The 27,340-nt window shown below is 40.8% G+C and overlaps 1 protein-coding gene across 1 annotated transcript; it reads left to right on the forward strand.

The window, feature by feature from the left end:
• Positions 1–19,758: 19,758 nt before the first annotated feature.
• LOC125453251 (neuromedin-S-like) lies at positions 19,759–26,937 on the forward strand. Its single transcript, XM_048532573.1, has 4 exons — positions 19,759–19,850; positions 24,870–24,925; positions 25,058–25,108; positions 26,866–26,937. The coding sequence occupies exons 1-4, from the start codon at positions 19,781–19,783 to the stop codon at positions 26,935–26,937; spliced, it is 249 nt and encodes an 82-aa protein (XP_048388530.1). The 5' UTR covers positions 19,759–19,780.
• The last annotated feature ends 403 nt before the right edge of the window (positions 26,938–27,340 follow it).

Consider the following 27,340-nt stretch of genomic DNA (forward strand, 5'->3'; position numbering starts at 1 on the left):
TCCTGGCTTCCACACTGTAGGGGTTCTACAATTCTATGACTCTTAACTACCCTCTGAAAAATTAGGAATGGGCAATAACTATTGACCTAAACAGTGATGCCCAAATCCTATGAATGAATAAAAAAATTATAACTATACTTGCACTCGCAACAATTATCAGGTAAAGAACAAAGTGATTGATCTGTCTTGGCCAAACCCCAGAGGTCCCCAGCATCACATAAACCAGTCTTCAATTCAATTCATTCCATGTGAGATCAGAAATTGTTGGAAGCAAATACTGCAAAGGCTACAGGCCCTGACAATATTCCCTTAATAGTACCAAAGATGTGCCATTGAAAACTTGCCAACATGTTCTAGTACAGTTACAACACTGGCTTCTACCTAACAATGTGTACATAAAAAGCAGGACAAATCCAACCTGGCCAATTACCATCCAATCAGTCTACACTCAGTCATCAGTAAAGTGATGGAAGTGGCATTAACAGTGCTATCAAGCAGCACTTGCTCAGCAATAACCTGCTCAGTGACGTCCAGATTGGGTTCCACCAGGGCCACTCAGCTCCTGACCCCATCACAGTCTTGGTTCAAACAAGGACAAAAGAGCTGAATCCCAGAGGTGAGGTGACAGCCTTCAACATCAAGGCCATATTTAACTGACTGTGGCACCAGGAAATCTTAGCAAGACTGAAGTAATTAGGAATCAAAGGGAATACTCTTTGCTGGTTTGAGCATACCAGCACGTAAGAAGATAGGTGTGGTTGTTAAAGATCAGTCATCTCAGCTTCAAGATTCTCTGTAGGAATTCCTGAGCATAGTATCCTCGGCCCAACCATCTTCAGCTGCTTCATCAATCACCTGCCTTCCATCATCAAGGTCAGAAGTGAAAATGTTCACCAATGATTGGACAATGTTCAGCACCATTCACTCCTGAGTACGCAACAAGGTCCGGATAATATCCAAGCTTGGATTGACAAGTGGCAAGTAACATTCATGCCACACTAATTGCAGGCTTTGACCATGACCAATAAGAGACAAATTAACCACTACCCCTTGACATTCAATGTGTTACCATCAGTGAATTCTCCACTATCAACATTCATGAGGTTCCCACTGAATTGACCAGAAACTCAACTAGACTCACCATACAGTGGTTACAAGAGCAGGCTAGAGGTAGAAATATTGCAGTGAGTGACTCACCTCCTAACTCCCAAATACCTATTCACTACCTACAAGGCACAAGCCAAGTATGATGGAATATCCCCATTTACCTGGATGAGCGCAGCACTATCAATACTCAACAATCTTGACAACATCCAGGACAAAGCAGCTCACGCAATTGGCATGACATCCACTAACATTCATTAACTGTACCACTGTACTCAGTAGCAGCAACGTGGACTAACTATAGGATGCCTTGCAGACTTTCACCAAAGATTCTTAGATAGCAACTTACAAACCTACAAATAATGTCATCCAGAAGTCAGCAGATATATGAAAACATCATGACCTGCAAGGTCCCCTCCAATACACTCACTATCCTGACTTGGGAATATATCATTGCTCTAAAGTTTTGGCAAAGACCTGTAGCTCAGGTTGTGGGTGAGGTTGTTGACTTGCTCACCGAGCTGGCTTGTTTTTGTTCAGCCATCTTGTCACCATGCTAGGTGACATCATCAGTGGAGCCTCCTATGAAGTGACGTTATTCTACTCTGCTTGGAATTTACACTGTCCGATCCGTTATGGTGAGTACTGTCATTTCTGGTTTTGATCTGCATAGGTTTATATATGGGGTCCAATTCTATATGTTTGTTGATTGAGGTATGGGTGGAGAACCTCTAGGAATTCCTGTGCGTATCTATGTTTGGCTTGGGCTACTATGGTTACTCTGTCCCAGTTAAACTGGTAGCCTTAATTGGCTGAATGTACAGATATTAAGGAGAGTTCATCATGCCGTTTTGCTGCCAGCTGATGTTTGAATATTCGGATGGTTAGTTTTCTTCCAGTCTGTCCAATGCAATGTTTGTGGCAGTCGTTGCAGGGTAGTTCTGGAGTGTTACGGTGTGTCTTGGCCAATCTAAATCGTGTCCTAATACAGATCGGTTTGTGGACATTGGGGTGGTTGCTGTGGAAGTTGAAGATTTGATCTGTATGGGTTGCTTTTGTGTATACTGAGGTTTGGAAGTCCCCATTTGTCAATTGTTGTACTTTAACATCCAGAAACGGAAGTTGATTGTTGGTTTCTTCTTCTCTTGTGAATTTAATCCCTGTGAATACTCTGTTAATGAAGTGGTGGATCTCTTCTAATTTCTTGCATTTAATAATGACAAAATGTGTCATTTACATACTGGAACCACAGTTTAAGTTGAATGTGGGGGAGGATGGTGTGTTCTACTCTTTGCGTGACTGCTTCTGCAATGAGCCCTGAGATGGGTGACCCCATTGGTGTACCGTTGATCTGTTTGTATATTTGACCATTAAAGACAACAGCATATGAACTGCAGCACTTCAAGAAGGCAGCTCACCATCCCCCTCTCAAGAACAACTAGAGAAAGGCAATAAATGCTGGCCCAGCCAGAGACAGCCACACCCCATGAATGAATTTTAAAAAATCCTCCATGAAACCTGACAAGTTTGACACTTAGTGAAAATATGGCAAGACTCTGTCTGAGGTGACTGGTTAGGATATAAATTAAACTATGTAATTGGATAAAAATTTATACATGCCATTCAAATTAGGCGAGCAATCCTATATTGTAATGATACAATAATTAAGTTTTCTTAAGGTTTGGTAACTACCTTAAATGAAGCTCAGAAAAATTTAATTATGCACTAATAATAAGTGTTACAGTTTGTTAATCTCATCCTAGTGCCGAAGGCTGTGTAATGTTCCATCCTGTTGCTCTCGCAAAAAAAAATCAAACATCTTCTTAATAAGACTTGCCTCTTTCCCTCATTATCTTGGGCTTTGCACTGGGCTGCAGTGGTTATTTCTTTATCCTCAGTTCTTTTAAACTCCCCACTGAACAAACAGTGGAATTATACCCTTATCTTCCCAGCAGAAACAGGTAGCTGGGCAGTTAAAATTGTTCAAATTGCTTGTTGGTTATTGAGTCATTATGAACTGCTCAACTGAAATAGTTTAATTATAAACGGGTGTTCCATTGAGAATGAAAATTGGGAGAAATAGGTTTTCCACAGAGGGTTATGAATCTTTGGAACTCACTTCACCAGACAACAGAATTGGCTGAATATTTCCGAGGCAAATGCAAATAGATTCTTAACTACAATCGAATGAGAGGTTATCAGGGAAGGCAAGAATGGGGCATTGATGCTATGATCAGATCAGATTGGGGGGCCAAATAGCCTACTCCGGCTCCTAATTGATATATTTATATTTCTTCCCAGTTTTAATCAGATGAACAATGGCAAAGGCTCCCACCAAAAGCCAATGGGTTCCATTATTAAATGTGCACCCTGGTTACCGAGAGCATCATCCAATTCTGACTGCAATTTTAATTGAACGACTTGAGCAGAAAACTGTAGTGGACATCCCAGCATATAGGATTGCTAAACCTCCAGCATTGCCCAAGAAATTAAAAAAAAATTGTTGTATACTGCTATGAGTAACCCAAAAGAAAAATCATTGGAGAATTTTTAAAATTATGATTATTTTCCATTTTCTTTGAACACTTTTGTTTATTAATTACAAAACTATTGGGGTAGAATAAACACATCGTAGATGAGTCAGGACATTGGATACCTTCCTGGGGGTATGTCAATCAGATGGAAAAAAACTGAAGTCAAAAGACAGCCATACAAGGTGGCTCCAAAACAGAATCCCCCTCGTCCTTACGTAGCACCCCACCAACCTCCCAATCCAAAATGCATCATCCTCCGACACTTCCACCATCTGCAATCTGACCTCACCAAATAAATTTTTCCCTCCCCAACCTTATCTGCTTTCCGGAGGGATCACTCTCTCTGGATTCCCTTGTCCGCTTCACACTCCCCTCCAGCCCCAACACACCCGGCACTTTTCCCTGCAACTGCAGGAAATGCTACACCTGCCCCTACACCTCCCCCCTCACCCCATCCCAGGGCCCAAGACTTTTCACATCAAGCAGATGTTTACCTGCACATCTGCTAATATGTTATACTTCATCGGTGTTCCTATTGTGGCCTCCTCTGCATCAGGGAAACCAAGCAGAGGCCTGGGGACCACTTTGCAGAACATCTATGCACAGTTCACACTAAATAACTGCACCTTCCAGTCGCAATCCATTTCAAATCCCCCTCCCATTCCTCAAACGACATGTCCATCCTGAGCCTCCTGCAGTGCCACAACGGCGCTACCCGAAGGTTGCAGGAACAGAACATCATATTCCACTTGGGAACCCTGCAGCCCAATGGTATCAATGTGGACTTCACAAGCTTCAAAATCTCCCCTCCCTCTACTGCATTCCAAAACCAGCCCAGCTTGTCCCCGCCTCCCTAACCTGTCCTTCCTCCCACCTATCCCCTCCTCCCCCATCTCAAGCCCCACCACCATCTCCTACCTACTAAACTCATCCTGCCCCCTTGACGTGTCCATCCTCCCTGGACTGACCTATCTCCTCCCTACCTCCCCACCTACACCCACCTTTACTGACTCCATCCCCGCCTCTTCGACCTGTGTCTCCTCTCCACCTATCTTTTCCTCTATCTATCTTCTATCCATTTCTCTCTCTCTCTCTCTCTCTCTCTCTCCCCCCTGATTTATTTCAGAACCCCCTTCCCCTCCCCCATTTCTGAAGGGTCTAGGCCCAAAACATCAGCTTTCCTGCTCCTCTGATGCTGCTTGGCCTGCTGTGTTCATCCAGCTCTATACCTTGTAATCGCACAGGTAAGCTTCCTCATCCACTCACTGGGATCTCCAAGTCCGTATCTACTATAATACTTTATATTTATTTTTGTTCAAAAATTGTTTTAAATTCCTGGCAGTCTTGGACAAGATTAATTGAATGCTTTACTCAAAAAAACTTGTTAAAGTCTAAGGCTTTTTCAAAGTAATAGTTTATTCACATTATCCTACCTGTACACATTTAGGCTCAGCCTAAGCTCCAGACTGTGTCTTTCTTCAAAGCTTCTTCATCACCATGTGATCTATTGCATCACCACTGACTAAGTTTAAGCTTTCCTGTTTACATAGTTGAGGATTAACTCTACTTTCCAGTAGGAAGTTGAAGGGCTTCTGAAAATGCATATTTGTTCATGCTTCTAATTCTTTTTCAATATGACCTGCAAAAAAGTTAGCTAAGTACCAGTAGGATTTGTGTCAAATGGAAGCACTTGTAGCAGAGGTCCCATGACTATGACAAGTCATAGTACACATTATGTTTACAGATGCATTTCTCCAAACATCCCAAGCATCCTTAAAAAACAAAAGTACGTTTTCATGTGCCATGTAAAGTGGGTAAATTGTAACTGTAAATGATGGCACATCCCACAGATGCTGCCAGACCTGCTGAATTTATCCCCATAATTTCTGTTCTTGTTTTAGAGCATTTCTCTTGTCTTCCTCAGACTAGATGAAATTCCTTGGTGGTTTGCATGGATGTATTTCAGCATCTTTTTTTCTCATGTTCTTTACAATAATGTCTCTATTTTCTTTGTGCAAGATGCCATATTGGGCCATCATTTCATCTGTGTACATTGTACTCTCATATACAAATAGGAATGTCCTCAAAGGCTTCAGCCTATCCTTTCTTCACCACTTCCTGCAACATTTGGAGTACTTCACCTTGTCAGATTTTGCTTAATTTGAACAAGATGCTTGTCTCTCAGAATCATTGTCTATGCTGGTTTCCACAGCATGCCAGCCTCTTGCACCTTTTTGTAACTAGAAGATTTTCCACTGTGTTAGCATCATTCAATTTATTTACAAGGACTGCTGTTCTGGACAGAATCTCAGCAATGTACATCCCTTGCTTTTATGTCACACCCATATGATACCCTTGCAAAAAAAAATCATTATTTGCGGGCACCTTGGTGCAGATTGAAGTGGTTTGAAAGATGCTTTGAAGTTGCCTATGGTCAGATTATATGTCACTTTGTCTCTTCCAAACAGGTATTGATTAAAATGCACACACAGGTAATAGCCAGGCATTCTCTTTCTCAATCTATGCTTAATGTCGTTCATTTTGGAATAAAGACCTGGATGTAAATGCAACTGGTTGGCCTTGCTCCATCAGGGCTGCTCCAAATTGTGTCTCACTGGCATCACATAATACAGTGACTCAATGTTTGATATTATTGTACCTCATCATTAGTTGCTTGATTCTAGTGACAGTACTAGTTCTTCTGTGTCCCAATAGCACAGGACATCTTTAGCAATGCACTTGTGTAAGGTTTGTACTCTGATGCCAAATTAGGTGAGAACTTTGTCAGATAGTTCACAGATCATGGAAACCGTTGCACATTTTTCATATCTGTTGATCACTCTTCTCTAATTCAACTGTCATCTTGTTTGAATGGGGCAAAGTCCTTTTGCTGTTAGTACATGATCTCTGTACTGGTGTATAAGTATCTTCAATTGGATCAGCTTTAGGTTGTTCAGCTTTGGGTTCATCTGGCAACTCTCTCAAATAATTTCACTTGATTCTGATTGTAGTCTGTAATGGCTTCTTGCATCATGTTTCCACATCCTTAGACGAGTAGATCATCGATTAAAAGCTTCCAGTCCCGGAACTGTTAAAATACCAGAAAACATGCATAACCTGTATCTGTGTCTTCAAAATGGTGTCCAGAATGTCATTATAAAATGTTGCTCTCCTCCAGCTTTGCCTGTCAGTTTCCATTCTTTGCATCCAGAGTAGAAAAGACCTTTTGTCTTTGCAAGTTTTGGAAAAATTCCTTCAGTGGCTGACATGGGGTAGTGAGATCTTTACAGCTTCATTGGGATATTTTGGGTTTGGGCATCCTCTTAGCTTTCCTGGCTTTTTTTTCAAAAGCTACTATGCTGTTAACCCAACTTATTGGAGTTATCACTTTCCTGATTACCCCCTTCTTTTTTAGCCCCACTATCTTGACCTTCAGGCTGAATGAGGTTTTGTGGAATCCTGCTCGGCGGAAGCTGAATTCAACTCATACTCTCATCTACTTTGAGACAATAGTCATCAGGAAGATATCCAATGCCTGTGAAAGCATATTTGTAATATATTGTTAGTCAATGTGATGATGACCTGAGAAATGCTTACGATATCTTCTAGCAGGTAAAGGTTTTCCAGTCTATGGAGACGAATGTGTTTTTTTAAATGTCTACTGTCTGGAATTTCAGATCTCTTTACCTTCAAGGGCTTATTTTCAGTTCAGCGTCTTGTGGGAAATTTTCACAGCTCTGCAAAACACATGGCATGTAGCATGATTGCCTATCTGACACTTCACACTCATTTCTATAGTTAGCATTTTAGCAGTCACAAACCACTTATCACCGCTAGACCTAATGATACATCCTAGTTTATGTAGTAAAATGATTTGTTAGAATCATTTGTGGCATTTCTCCTTAACCATTGTTCTTTTTTACAGCTTGCTTTGTTTTGTGCCAGCAGAACGCTTGCATGCAAAACTATTCAACTTTTCACAGATAGAGCACCACTTTCTCCTTACTGGAAATGGTTCCTTTTTCTTTTGTTGTGTGTTTATTTACATCCAATACTTGGGCCTTGATCTTTCTGCTTTCCTTCTACAATTTATTTTCCATTGTGCTGTTCTTGCTCGTCTGGATTGTCTCTGAACATAAAGCAAAGCCTTATCTATTCACTCATTACACCAATGAGCTCGTGATTAACAACTCAGCTGGTGACTGGATCAGCTCAGAGCTGTTACACATTGTCATAGCTTCCTGTATCTGAGTATTGCCAAATACTGATCAACATTCTTCCTCTCCTCCAAGTTCGGATGTTGAACATATAGCATTTGCATGTAAGTTTAGTAGAAGATCCAAAATATGCCCTCAGTCTGACTTTTCTGCTCCTCTAGGATGCAATACATCTTATGACCCTCAGCATGCTAACAGATGCCACCCTCGTTTTCTCAGGTATTTTGCAGTACTGAAGATTTATGCTCTTCATACCCTAAGCAAGCTGCTCCAGTACGGCTACAACATTGGAATCTTTTCATCAATGTGAAACACTTCACAGATAAGTCATGTGAGTGTAAAGTAAGACAAATATGATGAAGCTAATTGCCATGCTATGAATCTACTATCGGTCACCGGTAAAATGATAGAAGAATTGACAATGGTGCTATCAAGCAGCAAATCCAAAGCAATAACATACTCATTTAGACTAAGAGACAGCAGGAACTGCCAATCTGGAGAATCTGAGATAACACAGTGTCAAGCTGGATGAACACAGCAGGCCAAGCAGCATCATAGGAGCTGGAAAGCTGATGTTTCAGGTCTGGACCCTTCTTTCTGAAGATGGGTCCAGACCCGAAACGTCAGTTTTCCTGCTGCTCTGAGCTGCCTGGACTGCTGTGTTCATCCAGCTCGACACCTTATTATCTCACTTAGACTAAGTTTGGGTTTCACCAAGCTTCTGACCCCATTAGAACCTTGATCCAAGTATTGACAAAAGAGCTGAACTTTCTAGGTGAGGAGAGAGTGACTGTCCTTGACTTCAACGCAAAGTTTATTTTTCCACATAGAATCCCTACAGTGTAGAATCAGGCCCTTTGGCCCAACAAATCCACACTGACCATTGACGCATTCCACCCAGACCCCATCCCCTTATAACCTACACATGCCTGGGAAACCCACGCAGATACGGGGAGAATGTGCAAACTCCACACAGACAGTGGCCCAAGGATGGAATTGAACTCTGGTTCCTGGTGTTGTGAGGCAGCAGTGCTAACTACCGAACCACCATGCCGCCCACAAAAATATGCTGAGGTCCCGCTGAGAAAAAAATACCAAACATTGCAGTGAACCCTAACAAAGAACCTTGAAGTCAAAGGAAATTGGGGGAAACATTCCAATGTTGTTCCAAACCATACACATTCATTTTGACAAAGTACTTCCATTACTATGAACAACTACTCACCCTCCCAGCATGATCATTAGCAACTTCCTTGTGTGTCCAACTGTCTTTATCTCTTTGGGCTCTATCCTTTTGTTTACTCCCCACCCACCTCCCTATTTTCTGCATATAAACTGACGCTTTCCTAGCCACTATCCGTTCTGAGGAAGGGTCACCGGACCCGAAACGTTAACTGTTTTCTCCTTCACAGATGCTGCCAGATCTGAACTTTTCCAGCAACTTTGGTTTTGTTCCTGATTATAGCATCTGCAGTTCTTTCGGTTTTTATTTTCTATTAATTTAGTATTTGGATAAAAAAATTAACATCTTTTGAAAATTTTCATCCCTCTTTAAACATTGTTTGCTGCCAAAATTTCTTCTACCTGCCAACCCCTGGTCCGCATTCCGAATGTTTATCCATAAACACATTCATCACCATTTCAAACATGCTTTGCTTTAATCCTAATTGCTGTATTTCTTATGTTTTGTTCTAGCAGCCTAGCTTCCCATCTGGTGTGTATGAAATTGCTTTGATTACTTTTATACATTTCAGAGGCAAACAAACAATGTTCAATTATAAAGAAAAGCAAAATGAAACAGACAGATATAATCCAGTATTCGTTAAATTTCTAGTTGCCATTAAAATTCAAATTTGCTCATTAACTTTCCCACTTCTTATCTGCCTATTTTATCCTGTTTTTGTCATACCTGAGGCAAGGCCTGGGGCAATATTCTACTTTTAAGGTGCCTAAACTCAAAGGATTTAAATAGCCAAGAATATCTGCTACATTCAACATGAAAATACCCACCACCTGTTGCCTTTCCAATATCTGTGCCAATCTAAGCATTTGGAGCAGCCTCCCAGTCTTGTCACTGTGCAGACCACGTACCATGAAGTCAAAGGATCGCTCTTGTCGCCTCTTCGTAGTTCAGATTCTGCTCAATTTGTATCCTTGCCTAAGCTTTCAACAAATGGATCATGGGAGGAAAGTGATTAGTGATTCACCTTCCTAAAAGAGCACATGGAATGAGTCTTTCAACTCTAACTGCTCCTAACAGGAATTCAAGCTCCTGAACACCATTATCTGACATTAGACCTCTCCATAGATGGAAAAGTCTCGTCAGCATGCCTGTTATCTACTGTATATTCTCATCCCTCACTGGCTCCACTAAGTAAAATTGGTGCACTGAAGTATGCAATTATAAATGCTACTCATACAATCTTTCTAAAAAACGAGAAACCACAGGCCCAACAGTGTAAGATCTGTCATAACAAAAAATGCTAGAATCTATTATTAAGGAATAGGAATTCATTTAGAAAACCAGACAAAATCAACAACAACTTAGTAAAATGAAAATAGTTCAACTAATTTGGTCAGAGTATCACTTAAAAAACCCATTTTGTCAGAGCATTTCAGTTTGCAATTAACTGGACAATCTTCAAAAATACCAACACGGAGGAAGGCCAACATTTATATGAGAGCAGAGTCCTAACTGATTGACAAGTGGGTGTTGATTGGTGGAAATTTGCCATGGGAACTATTCCAGTTAATGATGGTTGATAGCTAACTACCAGTGTTCATGGTCACTATTATCAAAGCTAATTTCAATTTCATTAATTGAATTTAAACTCCAATAGCAAGATTTGACCCTCTGCCCCCGAGCATTAGCCAAGCATCTGGATTCTTAAACCAGTGACAATACCACTATGCCACCATACGCCCACTCTATCTACCATCATGGCACTTTACAGCCTTGCTGACAACTTAGTAGCAACTCATGCCAATGTATGCCTCCCCCATCATTCTTTGCCATTACACCTTCCAAGTCAAATTAACCAGTGTCTATACGTCAGCACTCATGCTGAGATGAAAGAAAGCTGTGTCCATTGATGATTTCACTATGTTTAAAAATTCCAAATATTAAAAAAACATGGCATTTATATTTCCACATATAATTCCTTATATAAGAAAAACAAGCATTTGCAATTTTATTCATAGTCCCCAATCAAAGACATTACAATCATTTGGTGCTCTCAATCAAACTGTAAACTAACAAGCATCCCACTGTGAGAATGATAGATTGTGAAATCAGTAACATAGCACAAATCCTACCATGATAATGCTCAATATTATGGCAACAGAAAGAGTGAAATCAAACGTTCTGATTTGTTTTTCAACTGCTGCATTTTAAAAATAAAAATTAAAGCCAGGAGATTCAAACTTCTTGACAGCTTAACATTTCTAATGAACTTGACAATTCCCTTGACAACTTGATACTTCCAAGAAATCATTGAACCTGTCAAAAAGTATACTGCTATGACTCGGAGACAGGCAGCTGAACCAAAATCAACTTTTCTATGTCTGTTTTAACAGCACAGCAAAATTAAACCAATGCCCCTCCCCCACTCAAATAGTCACTCCAATGGTTCCTAACCACACTTTCGAATAACCAATGCCAGACTTTGCAAAAGTTAATTTCCAGACACCATTTTTGTATTTTAAATGAAAGACTTCATCATTCTTTTGATACACAATAACATTAGCAGTGAGAAAATTAAACAACATGGTAAGCTGGTTAATGTCTGTGCTTTAAACCAAAAACATTTGTTTTCAGCCACATGCATGCAAAAGACAGACAGAAAAACAAACACAATTAAGGGATAAATAAATAAAAACGACCAGATTACTTAATGGCTTTTACAATGCACTGTATCCCAGGCACAAATGTGGACTCTTCAGTCATTTTTCTGAAAGGTTGATTTGGGTCATTTTCTCAGTTCACCGAGACAAAGACAATAATACTTTCAACTCAGCTTCCCACTCCTTGAGCTCCCAGAAGCTGATGTTTCAGATTAAGCAGGGAGATTTTAAATCTTTGAGCTGTCTCAGTAGCAGCCCAGAATCATCATTCAGAAAACATGTTTCAGAAAAAGCCTTAGCTCCAGTTTCACCCTGATAGAATGATTGACTCTTCCAAAGACCGGAATTACATTCAACAACTGCCTTCTACTTGAACCTATGGTCTCTTTCAGACTTACCAGAACTAATTCTAAGGAACTGACCTTCTTAACAGCCACCTTCTTTCTTTTTTTATTCACTCATCGGACATGGGCATTGCTGGTTGGCCAGCATTTAATGCCCATTCCTGGTTGCCTCTGAGAAAGTTATGGTGAGCTGCAGTCTGCATGAAATAGATTGGCCCACGATGTCCTCGGGGGGGGGGATGGGGGGTGGAAATTCCAGGATTTTGACCAAGCAACAGTGAAGGAGGTGAGGCAATGGCCTAGTGGTATTACCACTGGACTGTTAATCCAGACACTCAGGTAACATTCTGGGAACCTGGGTTCAAATCTTCCCAAGGCAGATGATGGAATTTGAATTCAATAAATATCTGGAATTGGAGTCTAATGATGACCATGAACTCATTGCTGCTTGTTAGGGAAAATGTATCAGGTTCACTAATGACCATTAGGGAAAGAAACTGCCATCCTTATTTGGTCTGGCCTACATGAGGCTCCAGATGCACAGCAATGTGGTTGAATTTTAACCACTCTCTCGGCAATTAGGGGTCAGCCTAATGAGCGAAGGCCTCATCCTGTGAATGAATGCTACATGGATATTCTAAGTCAAGATGATGAGCGGCTCGGAAGGGAATTTGCAGGGGGTGGTTTTCGCATGTATCTGCTACATTTGTCCTTCTAGATGGAAGTAGTTGTGGGTTTGGAAGGTGCTGTCTAAGGATCTTTGGTGAATTTCTGCATTGCATCTTGTAAATTGTACACACTGCTGCTACTTAGCATAATGGTGGAGGGAGTTGAGTTTCTGGATGTGGTGCCAATCAAGCGATGTCAAGCTTCTTGAGTGCAGTTGGAGCTGCATCTATTCAAACAAGTGAGAAGTATTCCATCACACTTCTGAATTGTGTTTTGTAGGTGATGAACGGGTTTTGGGGAGTCAGGAGGTGAGTTACTCACCACAGTATTCCTAGCCTCTGATATTTTCCTGTAGCCACTGTGTTTATGTGATGAGTCTAGCTGAGTTTCTGATCAATGGTAACCACAAGGATGATGTTAGTAATTGAATGCCAAAGGCGATGATTAGATTGTCTCTTGTAGGAAATGGTCATTGCCTGTCATTCGTGTGGTGCGAATGTTACTTGCCACTTGTCAGCCGAAGCCTCAGTATCTGAGGAGTAATGAATGGTGCTGATCGTTGTGTAGTTATCAGTGAACATTTCACTTCTGACGTTATGAAAGAGGGAAGGTTATTGATTCAGCAGCTGAAGATGGCTGGGCCTAGGACACTACCCTAAGGAACTCCTGCAGAAATATATTGGTGTTGAGATGACTGACCTCTAAAAATCACAAGCATCTTCTTATGTGCCAGGTATGACTTCAACCAAGAGTGTGTTTGCCCCCTGATACCCATTGATCCCAATTTTGCTAGGGCTCCTTGATACCACTCTAGGTCAAATGCAGTCTTCTGCTATCTGTTTAAATGCCATGCTCCTTCCAGGTTGCTGAGTCTGTTAAAACCTTTTTAATCAAGTCACAGCTACAATTAGCTTCCAGGCCAACCCTCACAAAAACTTGTTTAGTCTGTTTCTTTTTACCACAAGCTGTCTCAAATTCCACAAGTCATTTCCACATCACAATTCACAATTGATAATAGAACATAGTAGACTGGCTGGTAAGTTTAGACCACATAGGATTCACGGGGGCTAGCCAAATGGATGCAAAATCAGCTTGATATTAAGAGACAGAGGGTGTTGGTAGAGGGTTGTTTTTGGACTGGAGGCCTATGACCAGTATTGGGCATCAAGGATCAGCACTGGGTCCACTGCTTTCAGTCATTTATGTAAATTATTTGGATGTGAATATAGGAGTGATGGTTAGTAAGTTTGCAGATGACCCAAAAATAGGTGGTGTGTTGGACAGCGAAGAAGATTATAATAGGACATTGATCAGATGAGTCAATAGCCATGAGTGGCATATGGAGTTTAATTTAGATAAATGTGATGTGTTACCTTTTGGTAAGGCAAATCAGGGCAGCAATCATACATAGGGCCCTGGGAGTGTTTCCAAACAAAAATGCCTGGGGCCGCAAGAGCATAGTTCCTTCAAAATGGAGTCACAGGTAGACAGGGTGATGAAAGCATTTGGCATGCTTTCCTTTGTTGATCAGAACATTGAGTATTGGAGTTGGGGCATCATGTTGTGGTATTGGTGAGGCCATTTTTAGAATACTGCAAACATTTCTGGTTGCCCTTCTGTGGGAATAATGTTGTTAAACTTGAGAGGGTGTAGAAAAGATTCACAAGGTCGTTACTGGGTTTGGAGGATTTGGGGTATAGGGAGAGGATGAACAGCTGGGGCTTTTTTCCCCTGGAGCATTGGAGGCTGATGGATGGCCTAATGGAGATTTATAAAGTCATGAGTGGCGTGAATAGGGTGAATAGGCAAGGTTCTTTTCCTAGCGTGGAGGAGTCTAAAACTAGAGGCTATAGGTTTAAGGTAAATGGAGAAAGATTTAAAAAGGATCTGAGGGGTCACTTTACATTCAGAGGGTGGTGCATGTATGGAATGAGCTGCCAGAGGAAGTGGACGAGGCTGGTACAATTACAGCATTTACAAGGTATCTGGATGAAAATATGAATAGGAAGATTTAGAGGTATATGGGCCAAATTAATTGAGGATATCTGGTTGGCATGGATAAATTGGACCTAAGGGTCTGTTCATGTGTTGTACACCTAAGTCTCTGAATAGGTGCCGGAATTAGGCCATCTGGCCCCTCAGGCCCACTCTGCCATTCAATAGGATCATGGCTGATCTTTTCATGGACACAGCATGGCTTACCTATCAGCTCACCATAACCCTTAATTCCTTTATTGTTCAAAAATATACCTACTTTCTGCCTTAAAAACATTCATCAACGTAGCCACAACTCCTTCACTGGACAGGGAATTCCACAGATAAGACAACAACATTTGGGAAGACAAGTAAGTAGGATAATACCAGGAGCTCTCGAGGGGATATAGACAAGTTAAGTGGGTAGGCAAAAGAGCTGACAGAATACAATATGGGAAAATGTGAGGTTATGCGCTTTGGCAGTAAGAATAGAAGAGCTAATCATTATTTAAATGGGGAAAAGACTGCAGAAAACTGAAGCACTCGAGGGTCCTTGTGCACCAATAATGTTCAAAGGATAGTAGAGAAAGTAAAGGAATGTTGTCCTTCATTTCAAAAGGAATGGAGTATAAAAATGGGGTGGTTGCTATAAGTCAGACCACAGCTGGAATAGTGTGAAAAGTTTCAAACCACTTATCTAAAGTAAAGATATACTGGCATTGGAGGCCATCCAAAGGAAGTTCATTAGTTTGATCTTGGATATGCAGGGATTTTCTCAGGAAGAGAGGTTCAGTAGGTAGAGTATGTAGGCTCAGATGTGGGAAAGGTTCCAGTAAATTAGAAAAATTATAGTATAACACATTTACTCAAAAGGGAGAGAGGCAGTAAGTAGGAAACTATAGACCAGTTAATTTAGCATGTGTCAGTGGTAAATTGTTAGAGTCTATTATTAAGGAGTTTGAAAGGTTGAGGGAGCTAAGGCTTTTTCATTGGATCAAAGAAGGATGAGAGGTGACTTGATAGAGGTGTACAAGATGATGAGAGGCATAGATACAGTGGATAGTCAGAGACTTTTTCCCTGGGACAGAAATGACTATTATGAAGGGGCATAATTTTAAGGTGATTGGAAGAACGTATGGGGGAGATGTCAGAGGTAGGTTCTTCACACAGAGAGTAGTGGGCATGTGGGATGCACTGCCAGCAGTGGTAGTGGAGTCAGATACTTTAGAGGCTTTTAAGCAACTCTTGGATAGGCACATGGAGGATAGTAAAATGTAGGGTATGCAAGGTAGATAGATCTTAGTAGGACAATAAGTCGGCACAACATTGTGGACCGAAAGGCCTGTACTGTGCTGTATTGTTCTATGTTCTATGTAATAACAGTATATTTTGAAAATTAAAATACAATCCATGAGAAGCAGGTTTTATGAGGAATAAATTGTGTTTGACTAATCTGCTACAATTCTTTGAAGATGTGACAAGCTGTTTTGATAATGAGGATCATGTAGATGTAGACATCTAGACTTCAAGGAGGCATTTGATACGGTGACACACAAAAGGCTAATACACAAGGTAAAGTCACGTGGGGCTAGGGGTAATTTATCATCGCAGGTATGGGATTAGCCAAACAACAGAAAGCAGAGATTTGGATTAAATTGATCCTTTCCAGGTTGGGAAGAGGCAACTAGTGGGTACCCACACAGTTCAGTCCTTGGTATCCAATGTTTTACAGTTGATACCAATGATTTAGATATGGGAATAGAAATCACTTTAGCCAAATTAGCTAGATACCACCAAAATAGGTGGGAAATTAAGTTGCATTGAAGGAATACAAAACTTATAAATAAACATGGATAGGTTAGATGATTGCACCAAAATTTGGCAGATGGGATTTAATGGAGATAAGTGTGAGGTCAGCCATTTTTGTCAAAGGAATAGAAAGACAATTTGCTCTCCAAATGGAGAGAAACTTCAGATAGCTTCAGTGCAGAGGGATCTGGGTGTCCTTGTGCATGAATCACAGAAAACTAGTCTACGGGCAATAATGAACCTCAATGACTACCACCCAGTGGCTCTGACCCCCATAATTGTAAAGAGCTTCAAGAGGTTATTCATGGCTCACATCAACTCAAGCCTGGCAAACTACCTTGATCCTTTGCAATCTGCCTATCAGCACAACAGGTCCTTGGCAAACACATCTCTCTAGCCCCATATTCATCCCTGGAACAACTGGATAACAAAGATACCATGATCAGGCTTCTACTCATTGACTACAGCCCTGCCTTCAACATCTTAATTACAAACAAACACATCTCTAAACTCCGAGAATCCACCCCGGCTCTAATCCCGTAACTGGATCCTGGACTTCCTGACCCATAGGCGGCAATCGGTAAGAATAGGTCACAACACCGGCTCCACTATAATCCTCAACACCGGTGCCCCCACAAGGCCACATATTCTGCCCCTTACTTTACTCCTTATGTGTTCACAACTGTGTGGCCAAATTCTGCCCAACTCTACTTAGAAGCTTGCTGATTACATCACAATTGTACATCACTTCTCAAACAATGACGAGACAGAATACAGGAAAGAGATTGAGTGTTTAGCGGCATGGTGTAAAGACAACAATCTTTCCACCAACATCAGCAAAATGAAGGAGCTGGTCATTGACTTCAAGAAGCAGAGAGGAGGACACACCCCTCTCTGCATCCATGGTGTTGAAGTGAAGATGGTCAAGAGCATCAAGTTCCTGGGAGTGATGATCACCAACGATCTGTCCTGGACCACCCATGTCAATGCAATTGTCAAGGAAGCATATCAATGGCTCTACTTCCTCCAGGAAGCTAAGGAAATTCAGCAAGTCCCTGAACACACATTCCAATTTTTATCGATACACCATACATCTGGATGCATTACAGCATGGTATAGCAACTGCTTGTCCCAAGACTTCAAGAAATTACAGAGTTTTGAACATAGCCCAGTCCATCACGTAAATCAGCTGACTATCCATTGACTCCACCCGTACTTCCTGCTGCCTTGGGAGAGCAGCCAACATGATCAAAGACTCTTCCAACCCCAGTTATACTCTCTCCCATTCTCTTCCATCAAGCAGAAGATATAAATGTTTGAATACACATATGAACAGATTCAAGAACAGCTTCTTCCCCACTGTTATCAGACTTTTGAATGAACCTCGCAAATGTTAATGTTGATCTCTGTCTTTTTCTGCCTTATTCTGTGGCTGTAACATTCAATTCTGCATTCTGTTCTGCTACCGAGATGTACTTTGTATGGTACAATCTGCCTATATGACAAGGAAAACAACACTTTGCTCCATATCTCAATAAATGTGACAATAGATCAATCACAAGCTCAAGACAAATGGGCTTTTACATTTATTATTAGAGGAATAGAATATGAAAAATGGAAGAGTTGATTCGACTTTACAAGGCAACAGTGAGTCCGCACCTGGAGTACTGGATTTTGCTCCACTTACTTGAAGAGGGGTGATGTTGCATTGGGGGCAGTTCAGAGGAGGTTCACGAAATTGATTCCAGGGATGTGCAGTTTGTCTTATGAAGAGAGTTTGAGTAGTTCAGGCCTATTCTCTCTGAGTTTTACAAGTATGAAAGAAGATCTGATTGAAGTACTTATGATGCAAAAGGGGGCTAAAAAAGTAGACATAGAAAGGATGCTTCTTCAAGTGGGATACTCGAGGAAAAGAGATTATAGATCTGTAAGGAGTGGCAGATCTCAAACAGAGGTGAAGAGAAATTACTACTCTCAAAGGGTCACTATCCCAGACTGTGGTGGGTGCTGGGCCATTGGGTATATTTAATGAGAGGATGGATAGGTTTTTAGTTAGTTATGGGTTGGAGGTTTGTGGAGAGTGGTAGGAAAGTGGAGTTGAGGCCCAGACAGGATCAGACATGAATGATTCAAATATCAGAGCAGACTCAGGGCTGAATTGCCTCCTCCTGTTCCTAGTTTATGTTTTTATGTTCTCATTGAGTAGAGTCTGGAAGAATGACAGGCAACCTTACTGAAACACATAAGTTTCTTAGGGCGCTTAACAGGGTGGATGAGGAGAGATCGTTTTCCCCTTATGGAAAAAATTGAGGATGAAAGGGAATAATCTCAGGATAAGGGGTCTTTATTTAGTATGGAGAATGTTTTCTTTTTCTCTCAGGGAGTAGCGCATCAATGGAATTCTTTACCACAGAGGACTGTAAAATCTGGGTCTGGGTCCTTCAGTATATTCAAGGCTAAGATGGACAGATCTTTAAATTGTGCAGGAATCAAGGGGTATGCGGAAACTGCAGGAAACTGGAGTTGAGGGTTATCGCGTCGACCATGATCCCATTAAATAGCAGAGCAGCCTCTGGGCTGAATGGTTTACCTCTGCTCCTACCTCTTACGGGTCTTGTCGTTATTCCCAGGGTGACCGCTGAGATTTCTCAGTGCCGCAGGTTTTTCCCTTTGCCTGCAATGTGCCGGGAGTTCTTTGTTTCAAGCGCAGACATTAACACTGTCACTTTTAGACATTGTTTCCCATCTTCTGGCATCCGCGCTGCCACTTGACCCTTCTGTAGCTGAAAACCATTCACAAAAAGCTCCTTTTACTCTATCGCATCCGGGGCGCCTTTCTCTGCTAAACTTGTTTGATCTGGAGCTAACGTTTTGGGAGCGTTCCCCTCGTAATTTTTGTCATTTGCCATGATTAATTCTGCAGGTTGATAGTAAATGGCGGTACAGTCTGTACGGAAATGCAAAAAGCATGTGCAACATACATGTACATCAGGTTCCCGTGTCTCCAAAGTGTAATTTTGTGTGACATTTAATTAAACTCCCTTCTGCGTCGTAAAGAAGTAGTTCCTGCTAGTCTTATTAACTTTACTTAAGTGAGGTTTGAAGTGTGCTGCTGATCAGCGGGGAGATTGCCTAATAAACAAGAGCGCAGTGTGACATTTACACGGTGATGGGGACACCCACTGAGAGCTGATTTGGCACAGGAGCCGTGAGGCTCTATATAAACGGATGGTTGCTCCCACCTCGGTAGCGAGTTGCGAGGACTCCAGCAAGCAAGAGCGCCGAAATGAGGGGCAGCTCACAAGTGCATCGCTTTCTGCTCTGGTGTTGTCTGTCTGCTTTGCCTTTAAGCTCAGGTTCGTAGGATTTTGACGAAAAAGACCAGCTTGTGTGTTTTTTTTTCCTTGTATTTATCCAAATAAAGGTCTTCCGATACAAAGTTTACAAATTGCAGCAGTAACGCCATATCACGGTTCTAGGTCGATTTAAGTTGTTTCTGAAATAGCCGTTGCATTTGAAAAATCTGGGCTTTTGTTTTACTTTGTGTCTTCGTGCAACTTTATCACTCTTTTAAAACCAGCTTCGCTGTTTAGTAGAACCTATTTAATCTCATTACAGCGATATTTGCTTTGGATGAATAATTGTGTCGCTTTTAAGCACCGAAGGAACTGCAGATGCTGTAAATCAGGAACAAGAACAGAAGTTGCTGGCAAAGCTTAGCAGGTTTGGCAACATTTGTGAAGGAGAAAAGTTAGTGTTTCGGGTCTGGTGATCCTTCCTCAGAATTGTGGTGTTTTTGTCTATTTGTTTTGTGGTTTAAAGTGAGATGTAATTTATAGTTTGGAAAACTGCACCTTCATAGTACTTGAGCAGGTTCAATGAGCTGAATGTCCTCTTTCTCATTGCGAGTCCATGTGCAGAACAGGACGCAATGCTTCTGATCTTTGAGATTTAAAGGTTAGATGATTGCGTTTCTTTAACTTAGGGAGTCTAATTTGCAAAATTGGTTTAACTTGATTCGTTATGAAGCGATTAAAACGCACTCGGAAAAGATGTTTGCTTTTGGTATTAGCCTTGTCATGGTGCAGATTGTGTGTCACTAATTCGAAGTAAACTAAAGCTAAAACAAACTGCTTCTACTTTGTAGGAGTGTTCGCTGCTATTAATCGAACTGATCTCTCAAATCCCAAAGGTTTACGAGAAACTGGCGAATACTCTACGAACTCAACAAAGTACGCTCATTTTAAATTAGTTCAGTTGCACGGATCCTGAACAGATCAAAAATGAACTTCTACAAGCCGGACAATAATAGTTGTGAAGGGGGGAAATGTGAAAATTGATCATACCTGAATACCTTCACACTGAGCGGTAACGGGCAGGGTACCTTTTAGACATTGGCCTGAAATTATATTGTTTTTTTTGCTCTGCTTGGGGTAATAGCAAAACGTTTTCAACGCTCTCAACTCAATGTCCACAAACCGTTGTTCAGAGCAAGGCCGTAAACATTAGTACCCATCTGCCATGATATCTTCCTTATGAGATTTTTCAATATGTTGCACCCTTGCAACAGTTTCAAGTAGATGAACTGCTTGAGTTTATTTTAACTTCACCAACAGTGACTCGATGAGCGTGACTTCGGCTGACTTTTTTAAAAAAAAATTTTTGTGGGGGAGGGGGAGTGGTGGTGAATGTGGGTGTCATTGGCTGGCCAGCATCTATGGCCTGTCCCTAGTTGCCGTTGAGAAGGTGGTGGTGAGCTGCCTTCTTGAACTGCTGCAATCCACCCGTAAGCACCAACTTACCACAATTAATTCTATTCAATAATAACAATCACGTGAATAAAAAGTAATCTTGCTACTTTACACTCGAATTTCCCTCCTTCTACTATGAAGAAATGGCTGGATGCATCAGATACTGCAAAGGCTCTGCAAAATTCCAGTGGTGGGTGCTAGCTATGAAGAGAGCTTGAGTAGATTAGGATTTCTTTCATTAGAAAGATGGAGATTTTGAGGTCTACAAAATCATGAGGGGTATAGACAGGGTGGATAGCAAAAAGCTTTTTCCCAGAGTGGGGAATGTGATTACTAGGGGTCATGACCTCAAAGTGAGAGGAGGAAAGTTTAAGGGAGATATGTGTGGAAAGTTCTTTACACAGAGGGTGGTGGGTGCCTGGAACGTGTTGCCAGCGGAGGTGGTAGATGCAGACATGTTAGCGTCTTTTAAGATATATTTGGACAGGTACATGGATGGGCAGGGAGGAAATGGACACAGACCCTTAGAAAATAGATGACAGGTTAAACAGAGGACCTTGATCAGTGCAGGCTTGGAGGGCCAAAGGGCCTGTTCCTGTGCTGAAGGTTTCTTTCTGTCTTTTTATAGAGACATACAGCATGGCAGCAGACCCTTCAGTCCAACCAGTCCACACCAAACATGTTCCCAAACTAAATTAATCCCATTTGCCTGCATCTGGCCCTTATCCCTCAATCTTTCCTATTCATGAACTTACCCAATGTGTTTTAAATGTTGTAACTCCACTTGCATCCACCACTTTCTCTGGCAGTTTGTACACAGAAAACAGGACAAATCCAACCTGGCCAATTATCAGCCCCAATGTACACTCTTGATCATCAGGAAATTAATGGAGAATGTCATCAACAGTGCTATCAAGGAGCACCTACTCAGGGGTGCCCAGTTAATGTTCCACCAGCACCATTTAGCTCCTGATGTCATTACAGCCTTGGTCTAAGCATGGACAAAACTACTCAATTCCAGAGTTGAGGGGGAGTGACAACAATGTGACATTTGACCAAATAGGGCATCAATGAGCAAGAGCTAAACTGAAGTCAAGGGAATCAAGTGGGAAAACTTTGCACTAGCTGAAGTCGTACCTGCCACGTAGGAAGATGGTTGTAGTAACTTGGAGGCTGGTAATAGCAGATCCAGGACATCACTGCAGAAGTTGCTCAAGGTTGTGTCTTCAGTACACCCATCTTCAGCTGCTCCATCCATGACCTTCCCTCCACTTTAAGGTCAGAAATAAGGATGTTCGCTGATATTTGAACAACATTCAGCAGCATTTGCAGCTCCTCATGTGCTGAAACAGTTCACTTCCAAATGCAACAGAAATTGTGCAACATCCAGGTTTGGGCTGAGAAAAGGCAAGTAATATTCACATAACACTAGTGCCAGACATTGACCACCTCCAACAACAGACAGCCGAACCATCACTGAATTTTCCACAATCAACACCCTGAGGGTTAACTGGCCAGAAACTGAACTGCACCAGCACATAGAAACAACAGGCACAGAACAGGTCAGAGGCTAGGAATCCTGCAGTGAGTGACTTACCTCTTGACTCCCTAAAGTCTTCACCAACTACAAGGCACAGCCACCAATGAAATGGAATACTCTCCACTTGCTGAGATGAATTCAGCTCCAGCAACACTCAAACTTATTGCCATTCAGGATAAGCAGCCAGTGAGATTGGCACCACACCATAAATATTCAGTCTTGTTCACCACCAATGCTCAGTGGCAGCAGTGCATAGCATCTGCAAGATACATTACAGAAATTCTCTAGGCTCATTAGCCAGCACCTTTCAAAGCCACTAACATCCAGGAAATCCAGGGCAGCACTTACATGGGAACATGACTAACTGCAAGTTTCCCTCCAGGTCAATAAGCACATAGAATTGGAAATATATTATTCCTTATGTCCTGCAGAATCAAGTTCCTAGAATTTGCTCTTTAGAGGCTTTGTGGAACTACTTAGGCATAGGTAATTAATGCAGGACCAGCCAGCAAAGCCCACCTCCCATGATTGAACCATTTTAAGAAAAAAGTCAAATAACAACACTATACCCCTGCTAATCGAACTATCAAAATTATAGAGCTCTTTATTTTTTTCTAAAGATTGGTCATTGGGATCAAAACATCATTTCCAGGATTTCTAATGTTGCAGAACCTTGCAATTTGCAAACAGGCTACTATATTCCCTTTATACAGTAAATATGCAAGAACAGCATTTTTGATTGTTTTGGAATGTCCCAGGGATAAGAAAGCTGTTATTGAAGGATTTTCTTTCGATGAACAAGTGACCAGAGATTTGGGTACAGATAATGAATGGACTTCAAATCTTCATCCCCTCATCCTCCACCTTGTGCAAGTTTAGGAGCTTCTAGGAAAGTAAATGCTTAGGGAATGGAGAGGGGGTGTGGGAGGATAGGTCCCAGTCAGACAATCACAGTAATAATATTTCCTCCTTATTCTGCATTACCTGTCAGAGGTGGTACCAACATGTCACAGCTTCTACTGAAATTTCAATCAGAACTGTGCTATTTAACAAGCGACGCTATTGCCTTTCTTCCTGAATATCCCAGAAGAAGAAATGGAGGTAGAAGAAGCATTAGATTCTCCTGGCAGCACTTCACTACAAAAACACAACTGATCACAACAAATACCAATTTTGGAGACATTCTACCAATGGACTTTGAGAATCTGCCGGATGAGAACAAGCAAGCTGATAGAGCATGAGTGATCAGGTATTACTGCAACATAAATATAGATAATATGACTGGACACAGGATCAAGATGCTTTTGTCCTGCTGAAGAGTTAGAAGTTTGCAGATCTCATTAGCGTATTTTTAAAAGAAGAGTGTCTCCGGATCTCTCAAGTTCTGATATTGACAAAAGTCATGCCTTGCTGGACTTGTGCATTCAATTCTGCTTTTTCTGTAATATCCAGCAATGCTTGACATGCATTTTATCAAGATGCAATTAGCACTCAATGCATGCTTTTAACAACAAAAGCACAAGGGATATTTGATACCTGCTTCTTTGATAGTTAATTTAAATATGTCTTCCCATTTAAATGGAAGTTGTAGTGATTGTAATGAGGTCAGACAGCTAGACATCATAGAATATGAGTTTCCCGATTGGGACTGTTAATCTGGCCCAATCAGGGAGCCCTGGCTGATGGATAGAAAGGGATGTGTCAGAGATACTGCACGCTGAGACCTGACTCTGAAGAGGCAGTCCTAAAATCAAGGACTGTGCACGTGTAAATAAAGTGTGACTTGGGGATGGGATACTGGCCTCTGTGGAGTTATTTCAGAAGCGAAGATGGATGGTAATCCTGCATAACAACAGTGTCACATTTCCTATTCTCATTCATCTCAATACCACTGTAAAGTCAAAGGAAAATTCAAATACAAATACCTGTTTTATATGAACTAAATTTCAGCTCTACTTCTTTGTTGATTTGGTTATACACTTTTTTTCTCCAAATTCCCATGCTTCAATGTTAGTGTAATTATTTGTACTTATTGTGTTCTTTGTCCATTTGCATCCATCACACTTATTTATCCCTGTTGGTAGGTTCTCCACATCACTTCCAAGACTATTTTGAAGAATGGGACAATAACAACGCAGAGGTAATATTAATGACTCAAATGTTTGCTGGATTTTGTGGTTGGCATTGCCTAACTTTTAAAAACAAATTACATTCCTCAGGGATGAGCAAAATAATGTGAATGTAATTGTGATCTTGTTTTCTCCACTTTTAGAATTTGGCTTTGTGTTTCACTCATTGGAGGGCACTTCAGACACAGCCTCAGGTAAAATAAGAAATTTTATTTTCTTCTTTGCAAAGACACAGGGGGAGTAAATGTATTTGTCTGTAACCTTTTTTGATGTTTTTTTTTTATTGGATATTCTTTAAGTGCAATAACATAAGGACATTATTTTTCTTAGTACAAGACAAGTCATGTTGTGCTTTTTTTTGTCAAAAGGTGGTCAAACAGCCTTCTGAGATGTTGATCACATTTTGTGAATGGCCATTTAGCTAAATTATTGAATAGTTAAGTGCTGAATCTCAGCCAACCCTGCTTTCCAAAAACCCCACAGCTCTTTACTATCTATCAAGAAGGTTTTGTACTTAAAAGCAGTGTAACCGTGACTTGCCTAATGCAATAATGGTTCTTTGACTAGAAGATATTATCCATGATGCCTAAGGTATCCTAAAGGCATCTTTAAAAACAAAGACTATTTGAATGCAATAGTAACTGAGTGTGATGGCTTAGTAGCTTAAGCTGTGCGATGAGACTCAGGAGAACACAAGTTTTCCAAGGAAACTTCATGCCTTTGCTGTTTCTCTGGAATTGATCATAGCTGTCACTTTTGATCCTATTTCCATGGAAGTGGGCACTGACGTACACGTTCATTCTTTTCTATTGAATTTTTTTTCTGACATCTATCAAATCCTCTTTTTCTTTCCTGATTTTCTTACAGATGCAAAGGATAACTTTTTAAATTGGACCTAGTCTAGTCTGGGATCACTATGCCTTACTATTGTGTTAAAAGAAATCAGTTCGCTCAGCACAGCCAGGGAAATGAACTGCACCTTTCCTCCTTTGTGACCTTTTGGTCTTCCTTTTGCACTCTTGAGTTTTTAGAGTACATGAAAATGGTAGTATAAATCATTATAAGGTCTCTGAGTTTCAATATTGTTACTCATTGTAGACTAATTGGCATTTTGGTTTGCTTTGTTGACCATTCACATGTAACCTGAGCTTGAAGTAAGATAAACCACTGGGATTAAAGGTTATTTCACTGGCCGGAGAGATGTTGTTTTTGTGATAATAAAATGTGGGGCTGGATGAACACAGCAGGCCCAGCAGCATCTCAGGACCACAAAAGCTGACGTTTCGGGCCTAGACCCTTCATCAGATGTTGTTTTTGTGTTTTGTCAGGGAATCAATAAATCTTTAAAAGAGATTATCATGATGTTGTTACTTTATTATTGCTCATTACTTGAGGGCCTAAGGATTCCAAATTTTATCTTAACTTGGATCAATTGAAGCATGACACACTACTGGAAGAATGTTCCTTTGTTGTAATAAATCCAGAAACGTACATGCCTCAGAAATATAATGTTTTTACACAATAGTTAGTTGTAGTAAATATCTGTTGGATTTTTCAAAACTACAATATCTATGGTCAGTTTCTTATGTTAAAGGAGCTAACATGTTTTCCTTAGCATGCATAAATCTTCACAGTAGTTCAATGTTATCATCACCTGATATAGAGAAAACACTTTGGTTTAGGAAGAAGTTACCCCTTTGACAGAAGGATAATGGAAGGAGAAAATGATGTTTAGATGACTTGTTCCACCTAACATTCAATGCTAATTAATATTGCCATTCAATGTTAGGCAATTCCAGTGTCTAAGGTCCCAATTCTTTTAGGTGAAATGGAATGAGCAATGCAGGGGAGAGGGGGCAGTTGCTCAGAACCAAAACAATATTGGAATTTAAGACCTAACATCTTTGTTATGTTTATGCTAATTAACATACATGAAATATTTGCATTTCAGCTCACTAAATTTGTTATGGACTTTTGCAATACCATCCTACAAAATATGCCAAGAACTGAGGCGAGTATTTGAATCCATTGAAATTATTTTACACATTTTCTCTCAAATCCAGACACTGCCATTTTCTTTTTTGTAATTACGAAATTCAAAGGTTTGTTTCTGTTACAAATTACGACTGCTGTTAACTTACGAAATATTCTGTCATTACACCTACTCTAGGGTGATGATAGTATGGGTATGTATAAAAGAGTGAGTACGTGTTTATTATTTTACTTGCAGATTAAAATTGTGAAATTTGCCTGCCTCATTGTACATTAATGAAGTCCTGTTTTTCTCTGATACAGTTTTTATTTCATTACTCCAAAACGCAAACACCACATCTGAAAAATGCAGTAAGTATTTTCAGTTAATGTTTTAGTAATAGTGCTCACATATCTGTGCTATCATATTGGCATGATAGGAATTAAATTATTTT

This window comes from Stegostoma tigrinum, chromosome 6, assembly GCF_030684315.1.
Source record: "Stegostoma tigrinum isolate sSteTig4 chromosome 6, sSteTig4.hap1, whole genome shotgun sequence".
In the NCBI taxonomy this organism is placed as follows: domain Eukaryota; kingdom Metazoa; phylum Chordata; class Chondrichthyes; order Orectolobiformes; family Stegostomatidae; genus Stegostoma; species Stegostoma tigrinum.